The sequence below is a fragment of the Colletotrichum chrysophilum genome (assembly GCF_026319265.1).
Source record: "Colletotrichum chrysophilum strain AFK26 chromosome Unknown scaffold_10, whole genome shotgun sequence".
NCBI classification, from domain to species: Eukaryota; Fungi; Ascomycota; class Sordariomycetes; order Glomerellales; family Glomerellaceae; genus Colletotrichum; species Colletotrichum chrysophilum.
Window position 1 is genome coordinate 13,805 of NW_026517297.1, and position 15,459 is coordinate 29,263.

General features: G+C 51.8%; 4 protein-coding genes across 4 annotated transcripts; 2 read left to right on the forward strand and 2 right to left on the reverse strand.

Moving 5' to 3' along the window:
• Positions 1–4,160: 4,160 nt before the first annotated feature.
• COL26b_002047 (uncharacterized protein) lies at positions 4,161–5,075 on the forward strand (the record flags this gene model as incomplete). The annotated part of the gene is made up of 1 exon (XM_053174979.1): positions 4,161–5,075. One exon carries the CDS (start codon positions 4,161–4,163, stop codon positions 5,073–5,075), a length of 915 nt encoding a protein of 304 aa, XP_053040923.1.
• Positions 5,076–9,949: 4,874 nt separating this feature from the next.
• COL26b_002048 (uncharacterized protein) lies at positions 9,950–10,986 on the forward strand (the record flags this gene model as incomplete). The annotated part of the gene is made up of 2 exons (XM_053174980.1): positions 9,950–10,751; positions 10,814–10,986. The coding sequence occupies 2 exons, from the start codon at positions 9,950–9,952 to the stop codon at positions 10,984–10,986; spliced, it is 975 nt and encodes a 324-aa protein (XP_053040924.1).
• Positions 10,987–11,285: 299 nt separating this feature from the next.
• Positions 11,286–12,746, reverse strand: COL26b_002049 (uncharacterized protein; the record flags this gene model as incomplete). Its single annotated transcript, XM_053174981.1, has 1 exon — positions 11,286–12,746. The coding sequence occupies one exon, from the start codon at positions 12,744–12,746 to the stop codon at positions 11,286–11,288; it is 1,461 nt and encodes a 486-aa protein (XP_053040925.1).
• A 1,452-nt stretch (positions 12,747–14,198) lies between these two features.
• COL26b_002050 (uncharacterized protein) lies at positions 14,199–15,137 on the reverse strand (the record flags this gene model as incomplete). The annotated part of the gene is made up of 2 exons (XM_053174982.1): positions 14,199–14,437; positions 14,504–15,137. 2 exons carry the CDS (start codon positions 15,135–15,137, stop codon positions 14,199–14,201), a joined length of 873 nt encoding a protein of 290 aa, XP_053040926.1.
• Between the last annotated feature and the right edge of the window lie 322 nt (positions 15,138–15,459).

Consider the following 15,459-nt stretch of genomic DNA (forward strand, 5'->3'; position numbering starts at 1 on the left):
TAGAATCACGAGTGAAAAATCTGCTGGCATCATAGAGCATCTTCCCACTGTTGCTTTCGAACAGGTAAAGCGCTCCTAGTGCAAGCATCGCCGCCTGAAAACCGATGTGCAGTTTTTCAGGGTCGACACTACTGTGTACTAAGGCAATTCTCCCATTTTTCATGAAAGACTTGTAATATCGAGTGCGTGTCTGGATAGATGGGATAGCAAAGCTGGGCTTGTGTTTTAGGTATTCTTCCCATAATGCTTCGGGAGTCTCATGGGCTGGCAATATATGCATTGTCAGCCCGAGTATCTATACCAAAAGAAAGGTAAAGCAATTGCGGAGAAAGACTTACGATCTTCGTCTCTTGATTCCGTGTTGAGGTCTGTGATTTGCCCAGCCAAGTTTAGGAGATCGGGCGGGGCAACCCTTTGGATTGGGACGCGAGCCAGGTCTTCTTTCCCAGCTTGACTATTATTGTTTGAGACGAGGTCAGCAGCAATCCGAAATAGACCACTGCTACGAAAGAAGTCCTCGAAATCATGAAGAACATGTTCGCTTCTTGCCGAGTGTAAGAAAGCTGGCCCTGATACCGGACTCAGTTACTGACCAGCAGTGTATCTAAGACTTGAAACCTACGCTGGCTGCAATATTCTGGGGGCAACGGTAGTGTCTCAACATTTCTGGAAACAGATCTTCGCACTGTTCCCTCGGATACTGAGTCGTAGACACGACTCGGCGGTGGAAGGTGATCTTCCTGGTAGGAAGGATCGCTATTTGACTTATGATGAAGTCGCTTGTGACGCTGTAGCAAGTCTCTCCGAGCGAAAGATGAACCACATTCACAAACATATGGCTTCTCCTTCGTATCTAAACAGACACGTAATCAGCATGGTCTCTTTATCAGAAGCAGCATTACAGATGTAACGATTGCGGTTCCTTGTGCAGGTGCTACTCACGAGTCCGTATATGTCGTTGGAGATGTTCGGGCTTTCGAAACCCCCTGCTGCAAAATGTACAGATATGCGGCCTGTCTATTTGCATCTCCATGTGGATGTGTGCGTTGTTGGTGAGGTGTTGGAGACTTCGGTGTCTCCAAAAGGGCAGCCTTTTGCTGCGATAACGACGAGTCATGACACCAGGATTACCTGAAGTACTACTGTGACGCTATGACGTCTCCAATTTTCGGGATTTAGATCTCGGCCTCTACCTGAAATTTCTCCTTGCCAAATCCCGAAATTGGAGACAATCATCTCTGCCCTCATCAAGCAGGCACTAACTTCAGGTCTCTTCACGGTGAACTGTCAAAGGACTGACACGGGGATGACCGGAAGAAAGCCAGGGACTCGGAAGTTTGCGACTCCACCCGCGAAGTCTGCCTGTACCTCATGGTTCGCCCGCCCTTTCCCACTTCATAGACTTTAAGGGCCTCTTCTAAAACCCTTCAAGCAGAGCATCTCGTGTACGATGTAGTGGCGATCGCCCATGCACCCGGGTGAGTAGATTCCTCCCGCATGTACATGAATATTACTCTGAGTTAAGAACGACTCAGTGTCTCCAGAAGGGCGACTCGTGCATTTTCCTTCCTAGCCTTCGAGGCTTGCGGCCGGCAAAGAGTCGCCATGAAGATCTTCGCCAGGAGTCATCCGCCTTGAACACGAGAAGCTGTGTTACGGCTCACCAAACCGTAGCACATAATAATCTTACAGAGAGCGCGGTGGCTGTCGAGGGAGATCTCAACCTAGACACAGTCATTGGACTCCCTCCTCTCTTCAAGGATGATTTCGATGCATTGCAGTTTAACAACATTTTCCACGGCGGCACAGAGGAAGATCTAAACGAGTTCTTTGCAGATATCTTTAGTATTCCTACTTATCCGCGCGCTGGCTATGAAAGTCCACCGGCGACCGTCGTCTCGGCCCTCCAACGCCTTGTAGGGGCCTATACCTCCGATGATGATGTGTATGTTTGCCTCACTTGACGATTTTTTTGCCCCGTGGCTCACGTAATTGAGCTGGAAACTGACTGTTTGAATGATATTATCTCAGTCTGCGATCATACTACAGATTTCTTCATCCAGCCTTTCCAATACTGCCACCACCGGTTGACGGCATGATGGAAAACGTCTCACACTCAATGCCAACGACCAACACATACTCGCCTACTTCTCCGGTAATCTTGGCTATTCTATCAATACTAATTCACGTACCGCAACTGCGCGGTCACCACAGTTACCCTGAAGTAAGAGACGAAGACAGTCTTGAAAGGAGCACATCTGTTTCTCAACATGCACTGCACGCAATCACAAGCTGGGAGGTCATAAAAGCCTCGGAAACTCATGCGTTCTCCGCGTCAAGGTTTCATCCAAACGTACCCGGAGAACTTGAGAGACCACTGGCATGTTGCGTGCTGAGTCTCTACCACTATCTGTGCAGAGGAGACATTGAGGAAATGACGTCTTATGTTCGGAAGGCTTTTGGCCTTTTGAGAGAACTGTCTTCAAATACAACAGCTTCGAGACTAGAAGTGCGCTTTGAGGAAAGCCTTCGAAGAGCTTGGTGGATGACAGTGAGTCGCCAAAGTCCTCGCTGAAGGCCGCACATCTGACGGTAAACCACACAGTATATGTGCATATGCAATGCATCCATTGTTAGTTGCAAGGTGAGATCAAGGAACTTAGAGAAAGAGCTGGCGTCTCACCATATGCTGATTTGAATCAGTCTCCCGACGACACAATCGATATTAGTAAAGTCACCATACCATATCCAACCGTTGCCGGGAGCTCAAAGGTGAGCTTTCAATGTTCATTACGTACGATAGTCTTTGACGTTATAGCTGATTGAGATAGATCTGGGAGCAGACAATACGCGCCGAAGAAACGCTGGTTGCTGCAACACTCTTGCTCGTTGCCTTGGTAAAAGGATTCAACTCTGAGACAGTAGCACAATCCTTACATCATAACATCCGTATCATGGACGATGTCATTGTGCATCTGCTGCATGACAGCAGACAAGATGGACACCATCGAACACCCAGAGTAGAAGGTTCCGAGTCAAGACTGGCTGATTGTTTCCGCACCACAGCCCGCATTCGATTAAACAGGTTCGACTACTGCTTCTAGATTACGACAAAACGCTGACCTACCACAGCGCCCGCATCAAGCTGCAAAGATATCGGGCCATGATGGATAACCTACGTATCCTAAGTCGTTTCGACACCAACCATCGCTCTCGATTATCTACTTCTGATGGCGCTTTGGAGTGTGCGACATCGTTGGATGCTGAAAAAGCAGCCAGGATATTCCCTTTCTCTGCGGCTCAGTCTAAAGCTATATGCCAACAGTCTGCATCAAATATTGTGAATGGTTTGAATCAGCTGCTTAATTCAGGGTCTGCTCGTAAGTCACGCATATCAAATCCCTAGACTTCTCGCTCAACTTCGATTAGTCACTCCTTGCTTCTGCTCTGGTTTGCTTGCAGGATACACCCTCATGATGATTTCCCACTTTGGTTCATCGGCACATGCAGAAGGCACACATGATGGAGTGTCGCAGGAGACACAAAAGAGACTTGCAGATGGCGTTGAGACTGCTATTCGAGTACTCGCACATTTCTCTAGAGGCTTTGGTGCCGTAGCGGCTTTGAAAGGTAATGTGCCCAGGACCTCTAAGACGACCGAAAACTGATTTCGCGTTTTCAATCAAGACCAACTTGAGATTGCTGCTATTGCATGTGACCTTGCCGAATGAGGCTCGTACAACACGGGGGCTGCCTAATTTTCTAGCAGCGGACTCCGAGCGGACCCGTGGCGGAGAATCCGTCCCTGAATGGGACTTGGTCGGAAGCGGCCTGATTTTTGGTGAGCGGCGCCGGTGAGGATCCACTTAAGCCCGCCGGTCCGCCGGTCCGCTCCGCAAATCCGCATGCGCACGATAGCGACACGAACGCAGGACACTGGAAGCCTACAAGCCTTCGAAGGTATAAATAGCCCGAAAAATAACCAAAATTCCGATTCTTGGCTGCGCTTGTAATCTTTGCCGTCATCCTCTTAGTTCTTGAACAAGCATTTCGACGCTTCCTTGTGGGCCAACTTCATAAAAGACACGCCTCATCTGGTTTGCCAATTACCGCCGTCGACAAACAATATCATCTGACTACTTTTCGGTTACAATTTCAACATGTCTGCTTCACGGCAACTCAGAATCTTGATCACGGGCTGCACACCGGGCGGAACGGGTGCGGCCCTAGCAATTGCCTTCCACAACGCGGGGCATCACGTCTACGCCACAGCGCGTGATCCGTCCAAGATGATGCCGCTCGAGAAGCTGGGAATCGAAACTGTTGCTCTCGATATTACATCAACGTCGTCCATCGCCTCAGCTGTCTCTTCTGTTGCCTCCTCCTTGCCCGACGGAAAAGGCTTGGACATGCTTGTCAATAACGCTGCCGGAAGCTACACGATGCCCATTGCAGACGCGTCTTTAGATGCAGCAAAAGAGATGTTCAACGTCAATGTATGGTCCCAAGTGGCTGTCACCCAAGCGTTTCTGCCTCTCCTGCTCAAGGGAACGGCAGTCCCGTCTGAGGATGGCCATCCAGCTCAGGTGATGATTGTGAACCATACATCGGTGGGATCAGTCACTGCGATACCGTTCCAAGGCATCTACAACTCTTCAAAGGCTGCCTTTGCTTCACTCTCCGACACCATGCGTCTCGAGCTGGCACCTTTCGGGATTCACGTCGTGGAGCTCAAGACAGCTGGTGTGAAAACAAACCTGATCTCGAACAACAAGTTCAACACCACTGGCGAACGGCTGCCGGAAGGTTCGATTTATGAGCCAGCCCGGGAAATTGTGGAGAGGGCTATGAGCCAAGATGAACTCCGAGTTAGAGGAATCTCGCCGGATCAGTGGGCATCGGAGGTTTCTTCAGCGTTATTGGCAAAGAACCCACCGAGAGTCATCTGGAGAGGTGAGAGTGCACTCTTGTCTCGGGTGGCATCAATGCTGCCGCCGGGACTCTTTGAAGGGATGCTCAAGAAGATGACCAAATTGGATATGGTAGAGAACATCATCAAGGAAGGCAGGCGATGAGGATGTAGGAGTGGCATGAATGCGGGCATGGCAGTATGTGGACAGGGGAGACACCTTTCGCGGCCGCAGAACGACAGCAACGGAGACGTAGCCAGATAATAGTCAAAATTCAGAGCAAACAACAGAATATCTCACGTCTGATGTAATATTTGCTCTGGATTACTCTTGTTCTTGACATCAATGTCCTACTCGAACGATCATAATAATCCCACGGTCGCATACGAGCACGGCCAGACCAGAATATCCGCGAAAGCTTTCTATCCTTCTTCGCGCCGGAGAAACGATCCTTGGGCTCAGAATTCTCAGGGCTTGGCAAAAGATCATCACGACGGCCTCAGCATTGGCGATGGGCCTGTTATGCGTCCTGTGGAGAAGTGGCAGCCAAGATGCCGACGAGCCGACCGACCCTGGGTAACCGGTACAAGATCGTGCGTCTGTCAAGATGCACACCAAAGCTGGGCAGAAAATCTTATGTTAAGCTTATCTTTGAGTTGAAGCCCACCAAGTGGCCCAATTGTGCCGTCCTAGCCGGCACGGCATCGCTAAGACGTCTGCTGACGCAGCATTCGCCAAGGCTGGTGACTTCAAGTCAAGACACCTTCAACTCCAAAAGGGAACGAACGGACAGGATGAGAGTCGAATGTTCATAAATTTGGAAAGCTTTCACCATGAAGAGGCGAGAACAGCAGCCATTGGTTTGCGAAGACGCCGCTTACTCGCCGAAGCAAAACTTGATACTGAATGGAATTTGAGAAGTCTACGGAGTATACTGTCTACGAGGAGCTGTTACGCATGTAAAATCCACATTCAATATATATTCTTCTTTTGTGAGTTTTGATTCAATTGAGGAAGATTGGGAACATGGCGCTTTCATCAGGTCGATGCGAGTCTACTTGCGGTCGACCTTAGGTTTCCGTCACCTAGGCACCAAAGCACCGGAAGAATTGGGTCAGAAAATCAATGCAAAAAAATCTAAACGTCGTGTAAACCAGTCCCTGAGAAAAGAAAGAAAGAATTGTTTGCAAGGGGCGATCCACGTCTCCGATGTTGTTGCGCATTGGATGCTGGCGGGAGTTTGACCCGATCGCAGGAATATCGCAGCTGCATCATTTCACTCGAAGAAGCAAGCCGCAAACTGCACTCAATATCTCTGATCGGAAGTTCCGGGATTACAGCAATGAGACGGCCGGTTACGGGGTGACGTTGATGACGCGGATAGGGAGACCGCGTAAGTCAAATTTGCGCCGGGACCGGTCCTGCTCATTTCCCCCAGTTCATCGGATACCGTACCATGGATGCCAGGAGCATCCGTACAGAGGTCTAGAATTCTGCGTCTATCCGCAACTGCATCCTCATGATTTATCAGACAAAACCCTTGCCAAGGTATCTAATGAACGGGTCCTTGAGCGTGAGAAAATAGGACTCGATGGGGCTGGTTGTGTCGCATAGCCGGGAGATATCCCACCGCCCGATGATCTCCAATTTTCCGTAAAGTCAAAACATGCTCTGTAAAAGACTAACGAAGGGGAAATATTCTGCATCAATTCGCTGTGCTACGCAGATCTACGCAAATACATGATTGGGCCATCGTGGGTTGGTCCAATTGCTGTAGTACTACGATCAATTGAGCAAACAGGGGCGTCGTAGACCACGGACGGCATTGAATTTATGATTGAACTATACCTCACCCACCACGTGTCTTTCGCACCAAACGACTTGAATTGAGTTTTTGCATCGTTTCGATGCTGAGTCGCACGAACCCGACCTTGGCCAGAGTGCAATTATTGGCAGCTATGACATTACTAGCAGAGTTTCGGGAAGAAGGAAGAGCTTGAGTCAATCACACTGAAAACAAACGGTCCTGTGCTTCCGGGGCTACGCAGCGGTCGCTAACACGGCCAACACCATAATCCTCTGCCCCCTTTCTTGAGCGTTTGCTTCCAAGGCTCGGCGCCAAGACACGTCAATATCAGCAAGTAGGCTGGAGGCGCGAACGCGCACACCTGCAAACTTGGCTTTGTTTGAGACTCCGGTGTGACAAGAATTCGTTATGCTGCCTAAGCTTTTTGGGTGTTCGTCGCATGCTGCCAGGCGATAGCTGACAAAAGCAAAGTTCGGGCAGACAGCGGACAGATCGGGAAGGTTGAGACCGATGGACAATGGCGACGTGCATCCTCAAAAGAGCCGCTGAGCAGATGCGCCAAGATCATTCGCCAATCAGAGACCTACATCGGTTCCCATAGCGATCTATTTCCGGCATTTAAGCAGCGTTCGGGCGGGTGATGCGACATTTACGATTGGAACCCAGGGGCACGGGAGAAAGGGATGATCGCAATACATCTGGAGCTAAGGGATGAGACGCTGCCCACTGTCGATGCAGGCCTCCTGATTCCGGGCCAACAATGAAGCCAACTCCAGCGCTAGTGATGAGGTTAACGGAAGTAGACCGCGGAGAAGCTTCAAGCATATCGATTCCGTCTCAAAGTCTGCCGCGGCTCTTAGTAGGAAACATATTGGGGGCGATGTGAGCTGAGCCGTGGCGACATCGTCTTGAAAATCTGAAAAGCGGCATTGACACTCATATGTCCAAGACAAATCGACAACGGCCAGGCCACCAGGTGGTCAGCATCGCATGTACGATCCGATGTTCCACGAATCAAAACATCAGACGAAGTCAATTTGCACACAAGCCGAACACGACCATGGACGCTGACGTTGCATTGGGGGGAGAGCACAAGCAGCTCTACCTTAATTCTCTACCTCCGACATGCGGTACGGGAAGCCAAGCTCAGTTTCAACAGAAAGACGTAGATACGACTGTAATCGTATCTTAAGACATCATCAACGTCTAGTACAGGATTGGACCGACCCCACCTTGTGAGAAAAGAGGCCGGGACGTGTCCGGTCTCCTGTAAATGACCCTCTGCTCACGAAGAGGCCCGGCCTCCGGAAGAGTGGGCGACGAGCCCCGGCCTCACCGGCAGGCAAACGACGAGACAAACTTACGGATGACAGCAGCGCGCAGACGGGAAAACAACATTTTCCATGGTAATCGTGGCGTTCAAAATTTTCAACATGGATTTCGAGGCCGCCTCCGATGGCCAGTGCAAATCCTCACCGCGGCAGATCCTCCCTCATACCACCCCATAATAGGGGCCAAATATATGCGGCTGCATCACCGGTATCAACTTGCGGCTGTTCCCAACCAGGCTATCCTTGGCGTATATGCGATGATCTATAGCTCTCAGAGCACTAATTCTCGAACTTTCGTGCTGGCAAAGTCTTATGATTTACCGATTATACGGTTCGATACGGAGACTGCTGAGACAGATTCTCCATGCCACTATGGACGGCGATCAGAGCAGGAATCGGATAGGGTGTTCTCCATTGAAGCGACCTTAAAACGTCTGAAATGGACCGAACAAGCCGACAAGCGATGCGCCCGGCCTAAACTGACGTGACGAGGGCGCCCGGAGGCCACGAAGGGGGCCGGTCTGCAGGCTCGTATGCGCGAGAGGAAACAACGGGCAGCAAATCTCGGGTGCCTCGTTCTCGTCACCGCAGCGGCCGTCATCATCTGGCCCGCCAAGACCCTGAGCACTTTCCCTCACGCATCTTGGAATCCCAATCCGCGCGGCCGCGACTAGTGACGCGGGATGGCAATATGGACATCATGATTTTTCGTCTGAGACAGTCTTGGCATTGCTTTGGAAAACTGGGGAGAGTGGAGTCTTACGATAGAGACGTTGGCGGTGGTTGGCTTGGCTGACTGGACGGCGACCCTGGCCATCCTGCTCGTCTGTTTCGAAACGACCTGCAAGGGGTGGTGCGACATTGAGATGTGCCCCTGGCAGACGCCATGGGGGAGTGGGCAGCAAGATGGCGCCGCCTGTGGTGTGTGTGGGAGTGATTGAAGAGCCAGGGATACAGCGAGAGTTGTCTGCAGACCGAGAGTGAGTGACGGTTTTGACAGACTGAAAGTCGGGGCTGTTGCGATGCTGGTGTGGGCGCGTGGCTGAGCAGGGCCCAGGGGCGATTCCCGCCCGTGAACCGGATTGGGCCATCACTTTATTCAAGACCTGGGATTCGTCTGTGTTCAAGCTTTGGGGCCAAGGAGATCGAATTAAAGGGCGGGACTGGCTAGTCAGGACACGGGGGTCCCCCGTCGAGATTCCGATGCGGGAGCGGCCATCACACCTCTCTTTCGGGCAACGACCTGCAAGCAAACAATCAAGTTGGGATGAGTCCATGTCCCGAACCGGGAATTGTGTCCGTCTTCCGATGGAGCTTACAGCCGGAGGGATGCCACCACCACCGGCCAACGCCTAACTCATGCCAGTCCACTACTACCGGTGCTGCATGGCAGTTGGCGCTGAGTCTGACAGGATCTCTTGGGATGAGCCCACATTGTGGGAACACGGTGGGTTAGTGGCTCCAGTGCGATCTTCAGTACCTGCATCGACGCTTTCATTTCCTCCGCGTCGCTTGTTGATTGATACCTGTGTAGTCTGCGGAGGAGATGGAGCCTCTTGGCCTTGGCTGGAGTTGGACCAGTTCCCGTTCTAGTCTGGACCACATCTAATATTGGCGTTGGTAACTGTAGTGTAACTGTACGGTAGACATGGACGTGGGAAGATACCATCCATCCTGGCAGCTCACCTGATATAAGTAACGGCGTGATATCCAGCCAAGAGCAGCCTTTTCTCTCTCTCTCTCATCACTTTCAACTCACAACTCTTCTGTCTTCATTGTTCATTACACTCTTTCAAGCAGGCTTGATTCTATTTCTTCGTTCTCTCAAGTAGACAAGCCTTTTTTCTCTCACTTATCTCGCCTTCCTTACCTACCAACCAATCCAACAACCAACCATCAAAATGAAGTATTCCGTCGCCCTCACTCTCACCACCATGGTGCTCGGCATCGCCGCCGCTCCCGCCGCCCAGGCCGCTCCCAAGGAGCACAACCTCGCCCGCGCCGAGCACGGCTACTTCGACCTCATCCACAAGCTCGCTCGCGCTGAGAAGGCCAACCCCTCCAAGACCAAGTCCGCGAAGAAGCCCAAGAAGACCCACGCCACCAAGACCCGTTCTCCCGGCTCCATCATCACCTCCGCTCCCGGCAACGGCACCGCTTCCTTCGCCATCGCCGCTGCCAACAACGGCACTTCCGGCGGTAACATCCCCGCCGCCTCCGGCACCTCCGTCCTCAAGGCCGCCCAAACCATCGCCGCCGGCGAGTCTTTCGACGGTGGCATGAAGATGTTCGACCGTGGCGTCTCCTGCACTGGCCAGGCTGAGGGCGGTGACTCCGACTCTGTCTTCATCCTCGAGAAGGGTGCCTCCATCTCCAACGTCATCATCGGACCCAACCAGATCGAGGGTATTCACTGCAACGGTGGCTGCACGCTCACCAACGTGTGGTGGTCTGCTGTCTGCGAGGATGCCTTCACCATCAAGAAGCAGGACGCCGGCGAGACCACCAAGATCACCGGCGGTGGTGCCACCGGTGCCGAGGACAAGGTCCTCCAGCACAACGGTGCCGGTACTCTCTCCGTCTCTGGCTTCACTGTTTCCGACTTCGGCAAGCTCTACCGCAGCTGCGGCAACTGCAAGACCATGTACGAGCGCCACGTTATCTTCGACGACATCAACGCCTCCTCTGGAAAGCTCCTTGCTGGTAAGTCACTTGCTCCTTCATCACGTCTCCTTTGCAACCCCATCTAACATCTGTCCCTCCAGGTATCAACTCCAACTACGGTGACACTGCTACCTTCACCAACGTTGTTGCCAAGAGCGTCAGCGAGGTCTGCACCGAGTTCAAGGGCAACGACTCCGGTGATGAGCCCACCGAGGTCTCCAGCGGCCCGTCGACCGCCTGCAAGTACTCTACCTCCGACGTCACCAGCTCTTAAGCTCCTCAACAAAATCGCGAGATCTGCTCGGGCACTTTTTGACCCGAACGAGAGACTCAACAGTGCCACATTCCGTGAAAAGGCACTCATGTATAGGCTTGTTTACTTGTAGATATTCTTCCTTCTGTACATGCCCATATAGCGTGTATGTATTTAGACTCAATGAGCCCTGTGGGCAGTTGTCACCCAAAGCTTGCGCGTTTTGCGCTCCATCGTGAATAGTGCTCTCATTACTGGCCGCTCAACGCCTCTATTGGCTATCAGATGACTTGAAAACTAAACCTTCCTATGAAGCGACACTAGTGAAGGACAAACTTGGACGCCTTCCTGTCTCCATTACGCCATTGGTCTATGGCTCTGCCATACATGTACCCATGCAAGTATGCGTCGCCAACATAGCGACACTCTGAGCGACACCCCTCAGGGCGAAGGACCACTGGCGTGGAGCAGCCAAGCGGGACGACGACCGTATCTCCAACAGCCATGAATCCAGATCCGATGCCAATGCGATCGCCCTCAGTTACGTAAAAGCATCGACCCATCATCCGAGAGCCGAAGTGTTCCTGAAGGAATCTCCGACGAGCGTCAGGCTTGATATCAGTTTTCGCATCAATGTACTTCTCAAGTTCCTGATCAAGAGGCAGATGCGGCAACCTCTCTCGGATCAACGACGCAAAGACATGGAAGCAGGCCGTCACCCAGTCGAATGAATTGGCCCATTTTCGAGGCACTTGGTTGAGACAAAGTGCCCTGCAGAAAAGGTGTTGAGCTTCGAGGTCGTCGGCCTTGTACGTCGCCAGCAGAAGCGCTCTCCAGTGGATGAAAGCCATGACATAGTCTGCCAGTGTGCACAGTGTGCCGACGGCAATGCCATGAGTGCGGATGGTGTCAATCTCAAGAGCGGTGATTTCAATCTTGTTTCGACGATCGTCTTTGAAGGAAAACTTGATCTCTTTGCGTTGCGATGCGGAGAAGGGCGGCTCAAAGCCCATAGCGCCCAAAGCAACGGTGTCGGGAATGTGAGACCAGTCTGGGACCCACGAGGGTAGATTTGCAGTGTTCATGTGAGGCGGGTAGTGAATGGCCTCGCAAATCACGTCGAAACGTCCAGTTGTTGATATAAGAAAGTCTACCACGTCCGTGTAGATTTCTTTGACGGATAGACTGTAGTCGACTGGGAAGTCCTTGCGCACGTCTTCCGTGAGCAAACCCAAGATTCCGAAGACTTTGTCTTTCGGATCAGCGGAGAATTTCCGTCGACAGACGCGCATAACCTCCAGAAGAGAATCCTCCCCATAGTGTCTCAAAGCCCGGATGTCTGGAAGACTTCCAGGACCTTGATAAGTCAAAATCTGGGAGTAGGTGAAGTGGTTCTGTGCTGCTCTGGCGTATGTCCGGCCCTGGGAATTTCCAGGAAAGTAGTAGTCCAAGTCACCCTTGTGTCTTTGGAAAACGTTGGACGCTTCTCTGTAGACATCCCACGGAAGCTTGTTGGAGCCGCAATAGACAGTGACGGAGCGTGCATTGAAGACTTCTTGTACCACCCACAGTCTCTTCCAGTAGTCTCTTTCGAAAAGAGAGACGGCTGCTGCGATGTCTCTCTCGTTACTTTTGGAGGAAAGAAGTTTCGTAATCTTGTCTGGTGATCCCGAGTGTTGAGTCATTCTCAGGAGAAAGTCGGCCGCGTCAGAACTTCGGTCTGCTTCTGGGCCAAGCCAGACAGCTACGGACTCTGCCCTCGAGTAGATCTTTGTCATCATTTGAACTTGTTGTGTTCTTTCATCCCTGTTGTGCTGATCGATACAGAGCGCGTCCACCCATACGGTGACTATCTCATTCTTTCGTCGGAGAGCTTGCAAGGCGCCATGCAAACTAGCAGATACCGAAATCTCAGTGCCTTCAAGTTCCAAACGTCGCGTGTCCCCTGCGTCGCCCCACGCATACGATATAGCGATATACTCCGGTAATTTTGTAATTGGAGCATGGAATACTTCGCATTTGATCTTGAACATTCGCGCCGGAAGTAGTCTGATCAATCTGATTTCAGACTCTCCTAATGCGTTGTATCGATAGAGTCTGTCGCCGAGTGTGCCAGTCGCGGATGAAGGGAATGACTGCCCGGATGTTGCGAGGGACGGCGATGTTGCGACTGACCGGCCAGCCGAGCTTGACCTCTTATGCCATGAGCGTTGCTCTTTCTGTTGCATGACTTTCGGAAACAACACATTGGCATCCGGTCTCGAAGGTGTGGAGGCCACCGTCTCATGGCGTGGATTTACTTCAACACTCACTTGAGGAATCCGAGCATCGCGAGATCCATTCCTCCTAGGAGCCAGAGGGTACGAAGAGTCGCCGGTTGGAGCGTATGGTGCTGGTCGCGGAGGGCTGAGGGCGCGGGGTGGTCGCACATCCTGCGAAGAGAACCGGCGATGGTCGTTCCTCAAGGGAGGTGGAGATGGGACACGACTTGAGTACTGTTCGACATGAACACGCTTCAGTCTCGGCGGAGGGGATGGTCTTCTCGCCTCTGTTGATACCTGAGGCTCTCTGCGATCGACAAAGACTGTCCGCTTCTTCTGCCGAGCTTCATCGTCCGAATGATAACCTCGATTCGACTGAGGCACTGCCAGATACTCGAAATCGTCTGACAGTCGCGGATCCCTATATCTTCCAGCCATGATAGCATGAAGAGGAGACGAAAGTAGATGAGGAATTTGCCGGCTGTAGTTTGCTTCTCTTGACTTTGAGGGTTTGAAATAGGGCCGTGGTCAATATTTGAGGAGTTCGGCCCTCAGGTATGAGTGTTAAGAGGAGTGAGACGAGCGGGGTTGAAATCAGGCTGCGAGATTTTGTTGAAATCTGACACCGTGAGATGAAGTAACCAATGGGATTGGCCGATTAGTACATAGCACTGCTGCATGTGGTCATACTTAAGTGGGTAGAGCACAGTTATGCATGCACGTTCGGTTCAGCTGGACTCAGCCTGATTTTAGCTGGCATGGATCAGGATAAGGTCAAGTCTACTTTGCACATAGCATCATGTGGTAAGAACGATTTTTGAGGCCGCTTGTTTGGCTCCACAGGTTTGGATGAAGGACTTGGTTCTACTCAACTTGCCTATATAAAGACTTGTTCTTGCTTCGCTAACGAATAGACCGCCCGGATCTTTGGGATGACTTACCGGGAGCTTCCCAACCTCGAACTACGTTTCCTTACGCTTCCGACATTGCCGGGCTCTTCATGCTTCTCAAGCATGTTTCTAAGTTTTCTAGCTTTATGCCACGCTGGTAGTTCAACGTCCTCTCCATAGGCCAGGCAATGCCACTGCCAGCTCCAAAGATCCCCCGATACTTGTTCCACACATTTCCCGGGTCCTGCTTCAAACTTGCTTCTATCAATCGCATACCCCATTCCTCTCTCGTGAACTCAATCTCGTTAAACCTCTTCTCCACTAAGTCAGCAATCCTCCCATAAGAGATTGTATCCCCTGCTACAAATACCACATTGCTCCCATTACCTGGAATGCCCCTCGGCTCAAATACAACCTCCGCTGTCATCCTCGCGATGTCCTCCGGTCCCGTCACTGTTATCTCCACATCCCAGCCCCCCAGCGCCCTCAACTTCCTCTCCTCAAAGTCCACGACTCCAAACTCTTTCACAAACAAGAAACTCATAAACAGCCCCGTACTAATGATGATCCACTCCGTATTGGTCTGCGCGCGTAGCATATCTCTCACGTCGAGTTGCTCGTCAAACAAGACCTGCGGACTCCCGCGTCCGATGACATCGTAGTCAACGCCGAACTGCCAGGGAATGTAGCGGCGGACGCTGGACTGCAATGCAGCCTGACAAATACGACGTTGGGTTCCTGTGGGACCAACAAAGCCGGTGCAGCTGATGACGGTGTCGTATTTGCTGAAGAGTGCGGCGAGGTCTGCGATGGATTCGTTCACGACATCGCCCGCCTCGACGGAGACACCGAGTGCTTTGATGTCCGAGACACTCTTGGATTTCGATGGGTCGGTGGAAGAGATGGTTGATGGCCGCAGGAGAACCGAGATGTTGGCGTCGTTTGGCCGAGAAGGGTGTGAGGTGAGTGCTTTGAGCATCGCGGAGCCCAGCTCGCCGGCTCCGAGAATAAGAACAGACATGTTGGCGGCGCTAATGTTTACTCTTAGAAATGTTGCCAGACGCAATTCGTTCAATATCCGTTTTACAGCTGGAAACTCCGAATCAGTATTGAATCCGACGTAGCCACGATGTTTAAAAAACTGGTTCGAATGAAGTGCAACCCGCCGCCTTGAAATACTCTGAATGACGTCCAAAGGATTCTCAACCCAACCTAAGCGACGCCATGAGAGTACGTAATCAAGCAGATTGCAAGCGGCGATGAAATCCTTCCACGGAGCTCCGCGGCCGGTGATACGGGCGCTAAGTCCGGTGTGGAGCCCCGGGTGGGACTGCCGAGCGGCG